The sequence below is a fragment of the Leucoraja erinacea genome, chromosome 14, assembly GCF_028641065.1.
Source record: "Leucoraja erinacea ecotype New England chromosome 14, Leri_hhj_1, whole genome shotgun sequence".
Classification (NCBI taxonomy): Eukaryota; Metazoa; Chordata; class Chondrichthyes; order Rajiformes; family Rajidae; genus Leucoraja; species Leucoraja erinaceus.
The window spans coordinates 9,982,601-10,001,690 of record NC_073390.1 but is presented as its reverse complement, the minus strand read 5'-3'; the positions used below and the strand labels follow the sequence as shown (position 1 = coordinate 10,001,690).

Sequence of the window (19,090 nt, the reverse complement as noted above, 5' to 3'; positions counted from 1 at the left end):
CCAATGCCCCCAAGTCTATGTAGTTTAGAGCTTATTTGAGGTTGTAGTATTTAATAGCCTGATGGCTGTTGGGTAGACACTGCTCCTGAACCTGGACTCAGGCACCTGTATCTTCTTCCCGATGGCAGGAATGAAATGAGTGTGTGGCCAGGGTGGTGTGGGTCTCTGATGATGTGGGCTGCCTTTTTGAGGCAGCGACTCCTGTAAATCCCTTTGATGGTGGGGAGGTTAGTACCCGTGATGGACTGGGCAGTGTTCACCTCTTTTTTTATAGACTTCTTCGTTCCTGGGCATTCAAGTTGGTGAGCCAGGACGTGATGTAACCAGTCAAGATTCTCTCTATTGTACACCTACAGAAGTTCAAGGGAGTACTCTCTGACATTCCAGGAATACTCCCTGACATGATGCATTATGCCATACATAATGAAGTGTCCTTCATTAACCACCTTATTAATCTGTATTGCTTCCTGCAGAGATCATTGAACATGTACACCAAGATCCCACTGTTCTTCACAACCTCCTAGGGTTCTACCATTCATTTAATATATATCATCCTTATTGGACATCCCAAAATATCACACTCCATATTTTTTTAGGATTAAATTCCACCTGCCATTTATTTTACATATTTACTGATGGATCAATATTGTTCTGTGTTGGTAGACCATCAACACCATCACTAATCTTTATGCCATCTGTGAACTTATTAATCATATCTCTTGCTTTCAGGTCCCAGTTGTTAATATAGAGAAGTCATAGCAAAAGTCCCAGCACCAGCCCTTGTGGTACACAACTGATCTCAGGCTTTGAATCACAAAAAGAATAATCCTCTACGATCACCTGCATTCTAACACAAAGTCAAATTTGGATGCAATTAGCTGAGTTGCCCCCATCTGATGGTTTCTTACCTTTTGAACTAAGCGTGCATGTGGAACTTATCAAAGGCCTTACTGAAGTTCATGTACAAAATACCAACTGAGCCACACCTATCGACACACTTAGTTGCTGCCTTGAAAAATGCAATCCCATGAATCAGAAGCAACCTCTCGTCAGCAAAACCATATCCATTGATTAATCTCAGGCCTGATCAACATCCGTCTTTACAAGTGCAGAAATTTCCCGTCAGATTTTTTTACAGTAATATTCCTATAAGCGAGGATTAACCTGCTGTACCCGCATTTAATTAACCGTCTTATCCCCGCAGCCTTTCTTGAATAAAGGTACTGTGCTTGCTGTCCATCGGTCATCTGGCACCTAAATGTAAGGAGAGGTGGTGTTTCTGGATATCACATTGGTACACATTGGGCAGCAGCAGATTGTCGCTTTGTTGAAACAGTATAGGAGACTGAAGACAGAAGGGTTAGACTGGGATCTGGATGGGAAATTAAAATGACAGGTGTCTGGAAGTTCAGGATCAGGTAGACCAAATGGCTTCAACTTAGCTGTGGATTCTGCTATTTTCTGCCATGACGAAAGAACAAGGTCTGGTAAGGGGCCTCTCCTAACACACCGTCAAGTTTATTCGTCACATACACATATGAGATCTGCAGTGAAATGAAAAGCCTTTGATGTTCAGATACAATGTAACTGTACGTGTAATGCTTTTGCAGCATTTACCTGTAACATTTTTTAACTAAAATTTCCAGCATTTGTTGTATTTTTCACTTGTCGTTTTCATTTATCTTTCAATAGGATAGGTTATTTACCTTCCCATTGATTAGTGGTGTGCATGTGTGTCAAGTGACCTTTGATTTTCAAGTGATTGCGACACTGCTTGATGTTTCTTTGACTTCATCAATTTTCATATTTATTTTTCCAAGTTCACAAGTTTGTTTTTCCCATGGTCAAATATCTCTGCTCAAACCTGATTGCATTTGGAAAAATGCTGAATAAGTGATATTTGCACTCCTGCCGCTACTTCAGCGGGTTTCCCGATGTTGGAGTGACCACTTGTGGGGTCCCTCACAAGTCATGCAGCTCGGAGCATCATCGTTGCTTTCAGATAGCATGAAGCTGCTGCTTGTGCTTGTGGTGGGCAGTCAGTTCTTCCACTCCTCACATGCAACTTCCTTCAAAGCCCTTTCCTGCAGTGAGCAGAGGGTGATGAAGGCAGCAGAGCTGGCAGTGGATCACATAAATGCTGACCAGCCAGAGGGATACAAGTACGTGCTGAACAAAGTTGAAAATGCCCAGGAAGATCGAAAGGTGAGTATGAAGTGCTGAGCTTGGTTAATTTATTACAGGGCGAGGGCAGCACAGGAGCGATGGCACATGGATGCGCCCCAAAAACATTCCTGAAACAGGGAGCGCATTGATGATTTTTTTTTTATCACACTGACGCCAACATGGTGATGATTGGTCAGCACAGCAACGTCGGGGCATCCCAGAGGCTGGCACTGCTGGCAAACCTTCTTTCAACCATCAAAGGATCATCTACCATTCCCCTTTTCCAGTAGCTGACAGATCTACTGTGCACTTTCACCCTTTCCTGACATTTACGGCAGGAATAAAGCTGCTATTTGTTATTGTACATTTTGATCAGGATATGACTATGACTATGGTCGGAAGCAGAGAGTGGTGTTGGATGGGACTTGTTAGCAAGCAGAGTGTAATGGTGGAAAGTTGTTTTATGGGCTGGAGACTTGTGACTAATGGTGTGCCTCACAGAACAGCACTAGGCACATAGCTGTTTACCATCTATTGCAACAATTTGGATGAGAATGTACAAGTTGAGTGCGTGATTGATAAGTTTACAAATGACAATAAAATAAGTGGTATCATAGGTATCATAATTGTGTAAGGGGTAAGAGTGTTGTAAAAACAAGCCTGAAGGCTTTGTGTCTCAATGCAAAGAGCATTCGTAATAAGGTGGATGAGTTGAATGTGCAGATAGCTATTAATGACTATGATATAGTTGGGATCACGGAGACATGGCTCCAGGGTGACCAAGGCTGGGAGCTGAACATCCAGGGATATTCAATATTCAGGAGGGATAGACAGAAAGGAAAAGGAGGTGGGGTAGCGTTACTGATTAGAGAGGGGATTAATGCAATGGAAAGGAAGGACATTAGTTTGGAGGATGTGGAATCGGTATGGGTAGAGCTGCACAACACTAAGGGGCAGAAAACGCTGGTGGGTGTTGTGTACAGGCCACCTAACAGTAGTAGTGAAGTTGGAGATGGTATCAAACAGGAAATTAGAAATGCGTGCGACAAAGGCAAAACGGTTATAATGGGTGACTTCAATCTACATATAGATTGGGTGAATCAAATTGGCAGGGGTGCTGAGGAAGAGGATTTCTTGGAATGTATGCGGGATAGTTATCTAAATCAACATGTAGAGGAACCAACGAGAGAGCAGGCTATTTTAGACTGGGTATTGAGTAATGAGGAAGGGTTAGTTAGCAATCTTGTTGTACGTGCCCCCTTGGGCAAGAGTGACCATAATATGGTTGAGTTCTTCATTAGGATGGAGAGTGACATTGTTAATTCAGAAACAATGGTTCTGAACTTAAAGAAAGGTAACTTTGAGGGTATGAGATGTGAATTGGCCAAGATTGACTGGCAATTAATTCTAAAAGGGTTGACGGTGGATATGCAATGGAAGACATTTAAAGACTGCATGGATGAACTACAAAAATTGTTCATCCCAGTTTGGCAAAAGAATAAATCGGGGAAGGTAGTACATCCATGGATAACAAGGGAAATCAGGGATAGTATCAAAGCGAAGGATGATGCGTACAAATTAGCCAGAAAAAGCAGCATACCGGAGGACTGGGAGAAATTCAAAGACCAGCAGAGGAGGACAAAGGGCTTAATTAGGAAAGGAAAAATAGATTATGAAAGAAAACTGGCAGGGAACATAAAAACTGACTGCAAAAGTTTTTATAGATATGTGAAAAGAAAGAGATTAGTTAAAACAAATGTAGGTCCCTTGCAGTCAGAAACAGGGGAGTTGATCATGGGGAACAAGGATATGGCGGACCAATTGAATAACTACTTTGGTTCCGTCTTCACTAAGGAAGACATAAATAATTTGCCGGAAATAGCAGGGGACCGCGGGTCAAAGGAGTTGGAGGAATTGAGTGAAATCCAGGTTAGCCGGGAAGTGGTGTTGGGTAAATTGAATGGATTAAAGGCCGATAAATCCCCAGGGCCAGATAGGCTGCATCCCAGAGTACTTAAGGAAGTAGCTCCAGAAATAGTGGATGCATTAGTAATAATCTTTCAAAACTCTTTAGATTCTGGAGTAGTTCCTGAAGATTGGCGGGTAGCAAACGTAACCCCACTTTTTAAGAAGGGAGGGAGAGAGAAAATGGGGAATTACAGACCAGTTAGTCTAACATCGGTAGTGGGGAAACTGCTAGAGTCAGTTATTAAAGATGGGATAGCAGCACATTTGGAAAGTGGTGAAATCATTGGACAAAGTCAGCATGGATTTACGAAAGGTAAATCATGTCTGACGAATCTTATAGACTTTTTCGAGGATGTAACTAGTAGCGTGGATAGGGGAGAACCAGTGGATGTGGTGTATCTGGACTTCCAGAAGGCTTTCGACAAGGTCCCACATAAAAAATTAGTATACAAACTTAAAGCACAAGGCATTGGGGGTTCAGTATTGATGTGGATAGAGAACTGGCTGGCAAACAGGAAGCAAAGAGTAGGAGTAAACGGGTCCTTTTCACAATGGCAGGCAGTGACTAGTGGGGTACCCCAAGGCTCAGTACTGGGACCCCAGCTATTTACAATATATATTAATGATCTGGATGAGGGAATTGAAGGCAATATCTCCAAGTTTGCGGATGACACTAAGCTGGGGGGCAGTGTTAGCTGTGAGGAGGATGCTAGGAGACTGCAGGGTGACTTGGATAGGCTGGGTGAGTGGGCAAATGTTTGGCAGATGCAGTATAATGTGGATAAATGTGAGGTTATCCATTTTGGTGGCAAAAACAGGAAAGCAGACTATTATCTAAATGGTGGCCGATTGGGAAAGGGGGAGATGCAGCGAGACCTGGGTGTCATGGTACACCAGTCATTGAAGGTAGGCATGCAGGTGCAGCAGGCAGTAAAGAAAGCGAATGGTATGTTAGCTTTCATTGCAAAAGGATTTGAGTATAGGAGCAGAGAGGTTCTACTGCAGTTGTACAGGGTCTTGGTGAGACCACACCTGGAGTATTGCGTACAGTTTTGGTCTCCAAATCTGAGGAAGGACATTATTGCCATAGAGGGAGTGCAGAGACGGTTCACCAGACTGATTCCTGGGATGTCAGGACTGTCTTATGAAGAAAGACTGGATAGACTTGGTTTATGCTCTCTAGAATTTAGAAGATTGAGAGGGGATCTTATAGAAACTTACAAAATTCTTAAGGGGTTGGACAGGCTAGATGCAGGAAGATTGTTCCCGATGTTAGGGAAGTCCAGGACAAGGGGTCACAGCTTAAGGATAAAGGGGAAATCCTTTAAAACCGAGATGAGAAGAACTTTTTTCACGCAGAGAGTGGTGAATCTCTGGAACTCTCTGCCACAGAGGGTAGTTGAGGCCACTTCATTGGCTATATTTAAGAGGGAGTTAGATGTGGCCCTTGTGGCTAAGGGGCTCAGGGGGTATGGAGAGAAGGCAGGTACGGGATACTGAGTTGGATGATCAGCCATGATCATATTGAATGGCGGTGCAGGCTCGAAGGGCCGAATGGCCTACTCCTGCACCTAATTTCTATGTTTCTATGTTTCTATAGACAGTGAAGATGGTTATTAAGAATTACAGCAGGATCTTGATGGGCAAGTGGGCTGAGGAACAGCAAATGGAGTTTAATTTGGATAAGTGCAAGTTGTTGCATTTTGAAAAGTTAAACCAGGGCAGGATCTTTGCAGTGAATGGTAAGGCTCTGGGGAATGTTGGAGAACAGAAGGATTTAGGAATGTAAGTACATGGTTCCCTGAAAGTGGTGTCACAGGTACGTAGGATGATTAAGAATGCTTTCGGTATATTGGCCTTCATCAGTCAGGGAAATTAGTGTTGCGGTTGGGACATTATTTTACAGTTTCGCAATCGTGGATGAGGCCACACTTAGGATATTTGGTCATCTTGCTATACGATACGATATGATACAATACGATAAAACTTTATTCATCCCCGGAGGGAAATTGGTCCGCCGACAGTCACAACATACAAGAACTTGAAATTAAAAGTGAAAACAAAAAGAGAAAGACTAGCGACTGTTGGCTGGCTGCCGTGTGCACAGCTCCTTCACCTGAACAAATGAACTGACAAACAAACAAATAGAGACTTATCCCCTGGACCCGAGGATTTTAAACTAGAGTGCCCCCCATCCGGGTCCCCCTTTGTCCTCCCACCATCCTTCATGACGGTCCCCCCACACCGGGTTCCCATTGTCTTCCCCTCCCCCCCTCACACTCAACACCATGTTGCCGCCGAGGCACCCGCTTTCACCGCCAAGGCTCCAATCACCGCCACCGCTGAGGCTCCCATCGCTGCCACTGCTGAGGCTCCTTTGGACCAGACATGCCTCGCCGCCCGGCTTCTCCGCAATCCCCGGGAAGGCCTGTGGGGCAACTCAGGCCTACTGGGGAGCGTGCTGGTCTTCGGTCATCGTTCTGGTCGTCAGTGGCACGGTTGTTCAACAGGTGGATCGGGCCCGAGCTATAAGAATAACGTAATTAAGCTGGAAAGGATGCAGCGAAGAATTGTGAGGTTATTGCCAGAATCGAGGGCCTTGGCTAAAGGGAGATGTTGGGCAGGTTAGGACATTATTTCTTAAAGCACAGGAGGCCGAAGGATGTAAAGATGTATAAAATCATGAGGCAAATAGATTGGGTGAATGTAAGGGTAGAGGAACTGAGAACCAGAGGGCACAGGTTTAGATGAGAGGGAAAATATTTAATAGGAACATAAGAGGCAACTTCTTCACAGAGGGGATAGTGGGTATATGGAACAAGCTCATTGTTGCTATGGAATATTCATGATGCAGCTACGGTTGTGCATGAAAGTGCCATAAGAGGCGGTGAATGGAATCAGCAATTTATTCCTCGTTTGTTAAGGTAAGGTGTGGCAGAAAATGTGCAGGTGAATTAAAGCTGTAGGTTGATAGCAGGTTGATGATATCAGAGACAATTAATTTATTTATTAATTTTACATATGCAAATCCACAACAAGAATTTGCAACCTCACTGCAAAAACAGATGAGAAGGGATTAAAGAGAGACCCAAAATGCTGGAGTAACTCAGCGGGTCAGGCAGCATCTCTGGAGAAAAGGAATGGGTGACATTTTGCGTTGAGACCCTTCTTCAGCCTGAGATTCAGGGGAGAGGGAAACTCAACGCATAAAAAGGTACAAATAACAAATGAATTAAAGGTAGGAAAAGAACAAATCAAAGCCAGCAACAATGATCAAGGAAAGGTGGAGTCCACAATGGTCCATTGTTGGCTGTGGAAGCGGTGATAATGATTAGATACAAATAGTGAAACTAAGCAGGACTAGGGTAGGGGTGGGATGGAGAGAAAAAGGATGCAGGGGTTACTTGTAATTAGAGAAATCATTCTTAGAGAATTCATACCGCTGAGGTGTAAGCTGACCAAACAAAATATGAAACGCTGTTCCTCCAATTCGCGCTGGGCCTCACTCTGACAGAAGAGGAGGTCCAGGTTAGAAAGGTCAGTGTGGGGGTGGGAAGGGGCTAATTTCATGTCACTTTACATTTTCATTTGTCTTTCAGAAGCAAGGTATACCTTTTATGTACATTGAATTTGAGATACTGGAAACCAGGTGCCACTCATTGAATCCTAAACCTGTGGGAGAGTGTGAAGTGCCATCTGGTCCCGAAGCTGTAAGTTTCTCTTTTGAATGTTTTTAAAAGTTGACATTCAGTGTTATACGTGAAAAAGCTGCCCATTTAGTAAGCATCCAAGCCAATCAGTTAACTCTCAACTAACTCCACGACCTCCTCTAGCAGCTCATTCTGAATCCCCACAACCGTCTGTGTGAAAAAATCACTCACTTTAACATCGACTGCAGTTGTGGTGTCAAGTGAGGGTTGAAGTTACACTGATGTCACAACAGGTGTTATCTTAATCCCAAAATAAGGCGTTTCAAATTTAGACCCAAACTGAACCAGATTATCTAACATGCAATTTAATACTTATTAATTTAAAGTCAGATACAATGAAAACTTGCAAATTGGAAGCAGGATTCTGATATATTTGCCTCCACCTCAAACCCTCCTCTGTGCCACTTCCCTGGAAACCCACAATTTCCCAATCTTTCAAAAATGTTTCCAATTACGCTGAAAATACTACTAATAGTCTGGTCTCCACAGCCTTTTGGGGTCAAGTATTCTGGAGATTTGCCCTTACCCCTCTCTTTTAAATTAATTGAATTGAATTGAATACTTTATTGTCACATGTGGACAAGTCACAGTGAAATTCTTTGCTTGTGTACCCAAGGTATGCAAATAGTCACCTCTAAAGGGCGCTTACAAAGTTACAAATTTCCTGCTCATTTAATTTTTACTGCTGCCTTACTGCTCCCTTAATTTTTGTAACTGTAACGTATCTGTAATGACATCATTTTAACGATGGCATATTGTATAATGCCCTTTTCAATTCTAATGTTATCCCCTTATCTTAGTCATACAGCACGGAAACAGGTCCTTTGGCCCAAGTTGCCCATGCTGATTAAGGTCGCCAATCTATAATAGTCCCACCTGCCTGAATTTTGCCCATATCCCTCTAAATCATTTTTATTCATGTGCCAGTCCAAATGTCCTTTAAATTATGTTATAGTACCTCTCTCACTACCTCCTTGGCAGCTTGTTCCATAGATCATCTGTGCAAAATAGTTGTCACTTAGGTTCCTATTAAATCTTTCCCCTCTCACCTTAAACCGATGTTCTCTGGTTCATGATTCTCCCACTTGGTTGTAGACTCTGTGCACCTACCCTATCTATTCCCCTCATGGTCTTACACACCTCTATAAGATAACCCCTCATCCTCCTGTGCTTCAAGGAATCAAGTCGTAGCCTGCCCTACCTCTCCTTAAAGCCCAGGCCCTCAAGTCCTGGCAACATCCTCGTAAATCCTCTCTGCACTCTTTCCAATTTAACAACATCATTTCTTTCACAGACAAATGTGGTCTCACCAATTGTAGCATAAACATCCCAACTTCTGTATTCAATAATTTGACTGACGAAGGCCAATGTGCCTAAAGCCTTCTTGACAATCTTATTAAAAAACTATGTACGTGCACTTTGAGCTGCCTCTCCTCTACATACTCACCAGAGCCCTGCCATTCACTGTGAAGGTGCTGCCCTGGGTTAACTTCCATTGTTACCTCCTTGCTGACTAGTTACTACATTTTCTCATTAATAAAGTAAATACATTTATTTCAATATTCATGCAGCCATTTGCATTCTTTGAGCCATTTGTTATTTGTTATTTCCTTTGGAAATTAGCAAAGGATCCCCCCCCCCCCCCCCCAAGCCCCCCAGCCACATGTGCTTCCCCCCCCCTGACCCCCCCCCTAACTCCCCCCGGCAAAGTAAACCAGAATCCCACATCTGTCCTTCTTAATTGGGAAACATTACCATTCCACCATTGAAACTGCAGCAAAGCCCAGATGTCAGCAAATGAAATGTCAAACAGGAAACTCTAAGACTTTCTGGAAGGTCAATTTATCAGCACGCCTTGTTGATGGACATTGCATTGAGCCCAGTCTTGGCAGAACAACTCAGAAGCAGTAAGGTACACAAAAATGCTGAAATGGAAAACTCAGCGAATGCTGTCAGCATTTGGAGCTTAATTGGAAAAGGCGACGTTAAACCATTCCACCAGTGGGGTGAAAAGGAAAAAGCAGCAGGAGGAGCCCAGATGGGGGGCTGGGAGGAGACAGCTCGAAATGTCAAACAGGAAACTCTAAGACTTTCTGGAAGGTCAATCTATCAGCACGCCTTGTTGATGGACATTGCATCGAGCCCAGCCACCGGGAGTTCAGGTAGGTTATTGCGGACTGAGCGGAGGTGTTCGGCGAAACGATCGCCCAACCTCCACTTAGTCTCCCCGATGTAAATCAGCTGACATCTAGAGCAGCGGATGCAGTAGATGAAGTTGGAGGAGATACAGGTGAACCTTTGTCACACCTGGAACGACAGCTTGGGTCCTTGAATGGAGTCGAGGGGGGAGGTGAAGGGACAGGTGTTGCATTTCTTGCAGTTGCAATGGAAAGTGCCCCGGGAGGGGATGGTACAGGAGGGAAGGGAAGAATTGACAAGGGAGTTGCGGAGGGAGCAGTCTTTGCGGAAGGCAGACATAGGGGGAGATGGGAAGATGTGGCGAGTGGTGGGGTCACGTTGGAGGTGGCGGAAATGGCGGAGGATTATGTGTTGTATTTGCCGGCTGGTGGGGTGAAAGGTGAGGACCAGGGGGACTCTGCCCTTGTTGCGAGTGCGGGGATGGGGAGAGAGAGCAGTGTTGTGGGGTATGGATGAGACCCTGGTGCGAGCCTCATGTATGGTGGTGGAGGGGAATCCCCGTTCCCTGAAGAATGAAGACATTTCCGATGCCCTGGTATGGAATGTCTCATCCTGGGAACAGATGCGGCGTAGGCGGAGGAATTGGGAGTAGGGGATGGAGTCTTTACAGGGGGCAGGGTGGGAAGACGTGTAGTCCAGATAGCCATATGAGTCAGTTGGTTTGTAGTGTATGTCGGTCAGAAGTCTGTCCCCTGCGATGGAGATGGTGAGGTCAAGGAATGGTAGGGAAGTATCGGAAATGGTCCCAGAAGCCAGAAGCAGTAACTTGTTAAATGATGTACAAGATTTACAACATGGCTCTCCACACTTTCTCCTGGCTACGTACATTGAGCACTCCATAGTCAGTCACACTGGATGCTGGGGTTGGGTTACCTTGATCATGTTGCCTCCATTTCATTGTAATCCCAGATATTAGATATTGTAAAGCTGAGAATGGAAGTAAGAGGCAATGGTTAGTACCAATATTTTAGCTGAATGCTAGTTGGAGGTCAGTCATCCTTGTGGCAAAAAGGAGATCAAACAAGTTGGAGACCCATTAGACTGGAATCTTGAGCTAAATACAAACTGCTGGAAGAACTCAGTAGGTGAGGCAGCATCTGTGGGCGGAAAGGGACAGATGATGTTTTGGGTTGGGACCCTTCTTCAGACCGAGGTTACCTGTTCCTGCGAATTCCTCCAACTGTTTAGAGCAAAAAAATTTGATTGTTTTCTATTTCCATATTTTACACTGCACTGCAGCCTTTAAAATAATATAAGTATGCTATGACAATTAAGTAAGAAATAAATAATAATGGACTTATTTCCTGTTAGATTTCTGGTGACTGTAAAATGCAGTTACAAATGAATAGATCATCCGGATGCATCGAGGTCCAGAGATACTGGTGCTTGATATCACCAGGTGAGTCAGAGCTGTCTGTGAATGCCATCTTTATTCAGCTGAACAAATGTGATAATGGTATTTGACAACTAAAACTTAACCCTGACAGATTCAGTAACAAAATAACTCAGCAACCAATTAGTTACTATTTGCTGGTTATCCCCTTGTTGTATTTTAATAGTTAATTCCAAACACACCCCCCCCCCCCCCCCCCCCCCAAATAGAATGGGTATTATATTGAGTCAAGCAGTAGCTTGTTTTTAATGGTGCGTGACATGCCCAAAGTAGCTTTTCTCCAGTCTTTCCATGTTAAATCTTGGCTAGTTTATTCATTATGAAGATTGTAGCTGAGGCTATGAGACACCTCTCTCAAGGCCACATACAGCAACATCCTCTGATGATCCTATCTATAACTAACCAAGGATATATGGCACAGAAATAAAACATCCAGCCTGGCACATGACAAGATGTGATTAGTGTGTCTATCATATCCTATTTTATCCAACTCCACCAAAGTAACCTTCTATTGCTTTCTTCATTTAGCTTTCCCTTGAATTAATGCATTCATTCCACTTTTGTCAAATATAGTGGCATCTATGTCAATGGGTGCGATTTATGGAGATTGCTGCTGTCACAGTTATTCTAAAATTATTTTTATTGCACTTTTATTGCACTGTTTTTTTATGTGTACGTACTGTACACATACACACTGAACTTTCTTTTCTCATTTATTATATTATTTATAGTGTACTATGTTTACATATTCTGTCGTGCTGCTGCAAGTAAGAATTTCATTGTTCTATCTGGGACACATGACATGAAAACACTCTTGACTTGACTCTTGAAGTACTGTAGTCTCCATATCTTACTGTCATCTTCTTTAATGGAGTCTAATAGATATCACTTGTTACTAACTACTGAAGAATAGAGTCACAGTAACAGATTCACAGAGATATACAGCATGGAAACACGCACTTTCACCCATCTTCTCCATGTGGATTGAGTTGCCTAATTAAGCTAGTTCCACTTGCATGGGCCTGGTCCATAATCTCTCCAAACCTTTCCTGTTCATTTACCTCTGTGTGAAAAATTTGCCCCTGAGGTCTATTTTAAATAGTATCAATATTAGACCATTTGTCTTTGTAAATAAAGAATAATTAGCATATGCCTGTTAAGAAGCATCATTGATCAAAACATTTATTTTAAGACTAGTGTTTCCATAATTTACCTAAAGAAAATGTTGCATGATGTAAGAGACTGCAGCTGCTGAAAACTTTAGTAAAGAAAACTGCTGAAGGAACTCAGCAGGTCAGTCAGCATCTGTGAAAGGAAGTAGACAGACAATGTTTCAGATTGGGACCCTTCTTCAGATCTTTCTTTTGTCCAATTCCCTCCACAGATGCGGTCTGACCAATTGAGTTTCTCCTGTACTTTGTTTATTCATTCCAGAAAATATGACTATGAATATAATCGAATGAGCTTATATGGATCGACTGGGCTTATATTCACTGGAATTTAGAAGGATGAGGGAAATCTTATAGAAACATATAAAATTCTTAAGGGATTGGACAGGCGAGATGCAGGAAAAATGTTCCCCATGTTGGGGGAGTCCAGAACCAGGGGTTACAGTTTAAGAATAAGGGGTAGGCCATTTAGGACTGAGATGAGGAAAACCTTTTTCACGCAGTTGTGAATCTGTGGAATTCACTGCCACAAAAGGCGGTGGAGGCCAATTCACTGGATGTTTTCAAGAGAGAGTTAGATTTAGCTCTTATGGCTAAAGGAATCAAGGGATATGGGGAGAAAGCAGGAACAGGGATACTGATTTTGGATGCTCAGCCATGATCATATTGAATGGCGGTGTTGGCTCGAAGGGCCGAATGGCTTAGTCCTGCACCTATTTTCTATGTTTCTATAAAGGTAAAACAAAAGTTTGCTGCATTTTGTGCTCTCACTACAGACTCTGATGACATGGTTTTGAGCCGGTGCCCTTCCTGCCGACATCGTATTGCTCTAAATCATACAGATGCCAGCCATGCTGTTGCAGCAGCGCTGAAAAAATACAACCGACACAGCAACAGGACAAATTATTTTGCAGTAAAGAAAATAACTAAAGCTTCCTCCCAGGTAAGTTTGATGTCAACATTTGCTGGCATATGTTTAGTAATAAAAAATTAAATCTGTAGGAATATGGGAAAAGAAGTAGGGAAATAGAAGGAATTACAAGACTATGTAGATTTCAGATGCCCCCACCCCCAGCTCACAAGAACCCATCGTTGTATTTAAATAGCAACCTGTTGAGACCATCACCCAACTTAAGGTCAGCTTGTACAGTTAGAAAATGTGGCAACAACAGGTTAAAGATCTGATCCAATTCTGGCATAGCAGAGTAGCCAGAACAAATACTATGCATTGTCCCACCTGCCACAAGGGAAATGGTGATTGTTGTCATGGTGTTGGTAGCACTTTGTATAAATATCAGAAATTTAATTTTGAAAATTACAATTAAAAGTACGATTAAACTTGCTGCTGGCATTTATTTAGACTTTTTTTAAAATCCTTTGCCGAATGTTTCCAAAATGATTGATGTAATAATTTGATTTGGTTATTTCACTGTTATTTATGGCTGAATAAATGTTGACCTGTCCTTTTTTCAGATGCTTGCCGGGAAAAAAATATTTGTTGAATTTGTCATCCAGGGAACTGCATGTGCTAAAACCTCTCATCTTCCAAATTGTCCAGCGAATGAAGGAACATTTGCATCTGGTGTAAGTATTGATGCTGTACAGGCCCGTAATTCAATAGTTCCAAAATAATTCAACCTCAAAATTTCCTGTGTGAATTTGTGGAGGAAACATTATCTTTAAGTGTAATGTTGAGAATATAAATCTTAAAATTACACAATATAACCAGAGAATATGATAAGGGAAACAATGGCTGCATTTTTTGCTAAGTATTTGCTGTCACCTGATTTTGCTTTGTAGACCAAAGGTTTCTGCACTGCCGCTGTCGAAAAACCCATCCCTGGCCGAGAGAAAGTTGAAGTGAATTGTGACTTCTATAGACCAAAGGTAATCAATTGCTGAGGTATATCATTAAACATTGGAAGAGGGATTTCAAAATGTTTGACAATTAGTTCCATCTCCGTAATCCATCATCCCTGTCTCTGTAGCTCTGAGCTTCCTCTAAAGGGCCTGTCCCACGAGCATGCGACTACATGCGGCAAGCGTGACCTAACGTGGTCGTTTGAGCCGTATGGCCTCGCGGGGCTGGTCCTACTTCGATCGCCGGAGCCGCATGGAGTTGTGCGGGGCTGGTCCCGACATCGCGCGGGGCTCCAAAAAACTGATACTGTCCAAAAAATTCCACGCGGCAACGGACTGCCGGCCCGCAGCCGCATTGAGGCCGTATACACCGCCTCGACGGGCGTGTGCAGTGTCTCGATACCGTATGCAGTGTCTTGACGCCGTACGCAGCGTCTTGATGGCGTACGCCTAGCGCGAACTTCCCGCGGACTTCGCCCGAACTTCACGTCAACTCATACGGGATCACTCGACCTCCACGTGGCCCCCGCTTCCGGTTTGGTCGCGCTCACCGCATGCAGTCGCATGCTCGTGGGACAGCCCCTTAACTCCATAACCCGCTGGGATATCTGTCCTGTCATAAATCTGACTTCTTGCTCATCTCACTTAATTGTTGCACACATGGCAGACATACATTCAGCTGCCAAGGCCCTAGGTTCTGGAATCCGCTTCTCAACTTCTATACCCCTCATTCTCACTTTGAACTCACTCTAAAACCTACTTCTATGACTGTTGTTTTTGTTCCTGCTCTAATGACTCCACATATGCAGTGTCAGTTTTTATTACAAATGCCCCCACAATTAGTGTTATTTTCTAGATAGGAGGCATTAGAAAAAACAAGTTGTCATTGGGATTGAGTTTCAAGGATCAGACGAAGGACGATTAGGTAAATCATGTTTGAAATAACTGGCATACTTGGAGTCACAAGAGACTGCAAATGCTGGAATCTGTTTGTTGTGGCATGTTTTGTGTGTTTATTGAAGGATAGAAGCTTCCAGGGGTAAGCCTTGGGAAAGCATATATCTCTGTCATGGAAGGAACATTGCCAGCATTACTGCATGCACTGGCAATAGACAGTATATCTCAGTCAGGTTTCTGGCAGGAAGAAGGAACATTGCCAGAAGAAGGTTACTACATGCAGCTGGACAATTTAACAGTATTCCTAACAGTCAGGTTTCTGTCAGAGAAGAGGAAGGACTATTGCCATCAGAGGGAGTAATCAGAGAAGGTTCACCAGACTGATTCCTGGGATGTCAGGACCCTTAGAAGGACACTGGATAGATTCTCTCTTCCCATTTAGGACACAGAGGGGATCTTATAGAAACTGTCAAAATTCTTAAGGGATCTCCTCCATTGTTCCCGAGTGGGGAAGCCCAGGACAAACAGCAAGGATAAGGGGGAACAGCCTTTCATGTTTTTTCGCACAGAGAGTGGTAATCAGCCCAGAGGGTAGTTGGCCAGTATGGCTATATTGATTTCTCTCACTTCAGGTAGGTACGGGTATGGAGAGAAGGCCGGGGGCCGAATTCACTCTTATCTCTATCCCTCCCCCCCCGGCATTCATCCAGGTCGCACTAGTTTCTCATTTTCACCCTACAAACAGCTAACAATGGCGTGTTTCCTTTATCATCTTTGCTTTTTTGTATATCTTTCATTCATTGTTCTTTAACTCTCCACATCAACGTCTATATCTCTTGTTTCCCTTATCCCTAACCAGTCTGAGGAAGGATCTCGACCCGAAAAGTCACCCATTTCTCCTCTCCAGAGATGCTGCCTGCCCCGCTGAATTACTCCAGCTTTTTGTGTCTATCCAGCAGTATGAATATTGATTTCTCTAACTCTTGCATTTCCCCTCTCTCCATCTCTCCCTACCCTGGTTCTCATTCTAGTTTCACTGTCCTCCTGATTAATTTTAGTCTTTGTATACCTCGTAGTCAGTCACCTTCCCCTCAGCCATCAATGAAACATTGTACATGTTCTGATCATATTCTGCTTTGATCTGTCCTTTTCACCTTACATTCTCTTTGTACCCTCCTATATCTCTAGTTTCATTCTCAGTCTGATGAAGGACCCAAAACGTCATCCATTACTTCTTTCCAGAGATGCTGCCTGTCCTACTGAGTTACTCCAGCATTTGTGTCTATCTAAGGCTAATCAGCTGTTTGGCATCTCTGTTCTCCCTATTGATGAAACTAATCAATATATGGGACTTGACAATTTTAATGGCACTTTTTAATAAAATAATATGTCTTTCCAATTCATTTTGTTCTCTATTTTAACTTAATTCCCTTTGGCCTTTAGTTCTCTTGCCTGTTGCACCCATTACTCTAACCAAGCAGCACTGGCATTTGGCTAGTCCAATGACCATTGTCTCCTGCTTCAAATAAACCAGGGAAGATCTGGCATAAGGGTAGGTTATTATCTAGATTTAATACCCTTCATGGGTCTCCTCTTTAGTCTATGCACCTTTTTTTTTTAATGCTGTAGCCAATTTTGAGAAGTCACCAAACAGCAGTCTCAGCAAGACAGCCATTCATTATATTTAATCAATGTTAGGTTTTGGTAGAGCAATCCCTTCCGCACAACTCTCAAGCTCTTCACTTCTAACTCTGCAAATTATTATTTCTCAAGTGCTCATACTATTCCCTTTTGAACTTTCTGAATAATTCTGTTTTGCCTCATATTTGCTTTTTATTCCTTGGCATTAATTTTAAATGCATTCCTCTGCTCTTTGGAACATCCAATAATGGGAATGGGTTTGCTTTATTTGTTCCCTATATTCCAGTCATGGTCTCTTGCAGCTCCATCAAATCTCTGACATCCTTCTTTGTTCCAAGGAGAACAACTTTCGCTTTTCCTGTCTAACATTGTTGCTGAAATGTCTAATATCTGGAATTCTTCTGGTAATTCTTTGGTAAATCTGCAGTCAGGTTTAGTTCAGTTCAGAGATACAGCATGGAATATTTTATCCCACTTTATTACCCTACACACTACGGACAATTTACGGAAGCCAATTAACCTACAAATGTGCCTGTTTGTCATTGTTTTGCTTCTATCAGTGCTGATAGATTTGTCTGCATTCCACAAAGTAGATGACAATCTTTGTATTACTGAAGGTGGCAGTCAGCTCAGCAAGGAATAAAGTAACGAGCTGTATCCGACAAAGAGGACAAGGAAACAGAAATAAGAGGCAATCCATACTTAAGAAGAAACCTGGCCATAAACAGGCAAGCCCAAAGAGTGGAACTCGCAGGAGAACTGAATCCTCGGAGGAAGTACAGGGTGCACTGGGCTTCACTATTGGCACAGGCAGTAGAAATGACTACCCACAACTGCCTGCACCTCGAAGGATCTGTCCAGGAAGAGCCCGGTACCTTGGAGGAACCACTGGGCCTATGTGATGTGCCTCTGAAGTCAATACAGAGCGAAGCTTCACAGCTGAGCAACAATCTGTTCTTTTCTTTAATATTAGGAACTGATTGTGAAGGGCACAGACCTGAAACATATTTGAAGAAGAAAAACAGAAAATAAATGTATAATTGATTTATAAAATAAAATAAAAGGCTAAAATGAATGTGATCTTTAAAAAAAAAATGAATGCACTACACTTTCATCAATGGGTGAGGCAGCATCTATGGAGCGAAGGAATGGGTAATGTTTTGGGTCGAGACCCTTTCGTCTGAAGAAGGGTCTCAACCTGAAACATCATCCATTCCTTCGGTCCATTGATGCTGCCTCACCCGCTGAGTTTCTCCCGCATTTTTGTCTACCTTCGATTGTTCAGCATCTGCAGTTCCTTCTTAAACACTTTCATGAATGGTATTATTCAATATACTCTCACTCTCACGATGGCACTTCTTGTTACAATATATTTTCTGCCATTTAAACCCTTTGAGCTAGTAAGTTGCTATTTGCCCGTTTCTGTTTATTCTCTTCATGAAATGTTTAACTGTATTACCAAAAGTACAAAGTGTATCTTTAACTTTTAGTTGTTTTGGTCAGCAGATTTAGTCACATCAGCACATAATAAAACTTTAACGTTGCAATGCTTTGTTTGTTCTTTGTTCTGTAACAACATTTATCTTTGGATCCAATGTACTAAGCAAAGTTTGTTGAATGATATCTAATGCACATCTCCTCAGTCTAAACCCTCTAACTCTATCAAACAATTACTTTCACCAACTTGCTCCAATCATTCCCCTGATCATTCCTTAATCTTCCTTATTCCAAAGAAAGCAAACCAAATTGTTTAGATATTTCTTTGAATCTCTTCATAGTCTCAGCTACACAGCCTCTATTGCCCTCGAACTCCGCCTACAGTTTACTTCCATAAATGTGGAAGTGAAAATCACTCCTTGACAAGAGGAATAATAATCCAAGACTGGTTATAATAATCCAGCTGTAATCTTACTGGATTTTTGATCAGATTCAATATTAAATTTCAGCTTGTACGCCTTAATGTAAAACTTACTTGAATTAATAGGGCTGCATTTAGTCATTTAGATTTTGAGATACGGTTTGCTGTTCTTTATGCTCACAGTTGCCCACAGTCATAGAGTCGTAGAGTCAAGTCAATTCAAGTCAAG

At 42.7% G+C, this 19,090-nt stretch overlaps 1 protein-coding gene across 1 annotated transcript; it reads left to right on the top strand.

Moving 5' to 3' along the window:
* The first annotated feature begins 1,883 nt into the window (after positions 1 to 1,883).
* LOC129703253 (fetuin-B-like) lies at positions 1,884 to 18,550 on the top strand. Its single transcript, XM_055645565.1, has 7 exons — positions 1,884 to 2,205; positions 7,734 to 7,844; positions 11,355 to 11,442; positions 13,382 to 13,548; positions 14,079 to 14,189; positions 14,406 to 14,492; positions 17,621 to 18,550. The coding sequence occupies exons 1-7, from the start codon at positions 1,972 to 1,974 to the stop codon at positions 17,903 to 17,905; spliced, it is 1,083 nt and encodes a 360-aa protein (XP_055501540.1). The 5' UTR covers positions 1,884 to 1,971; the 3' UTR covers positions 17,906 to 18,550.
* Positions 18,551 to 19,090: the final 540 nt, after the last annotated feature.

Coding starts and splice junctions, on each gene's coding strand:
- LOC129703253 (XM_055645565.1), top strand. CDS start 1,972: ATGCAGCTCGGAGCATCATCGTTGCTTTCAGATAGCATGAAGCTGCTG. Junction 7,845..11,354: donor TGCCATCTGGTCCCGAAGCT/GTAAGTTTCTCT, acceptor ATTTCCTGTTAG/ATTTCTGGTGACTGTAAAAT. Junction 14,493..17,620: donor GTGACTTCTATAGACCAAAG/GTAATCAATTGC, acceptor GTATTACTGAAG/GTGGCAGTCAGCTCAGCAAG.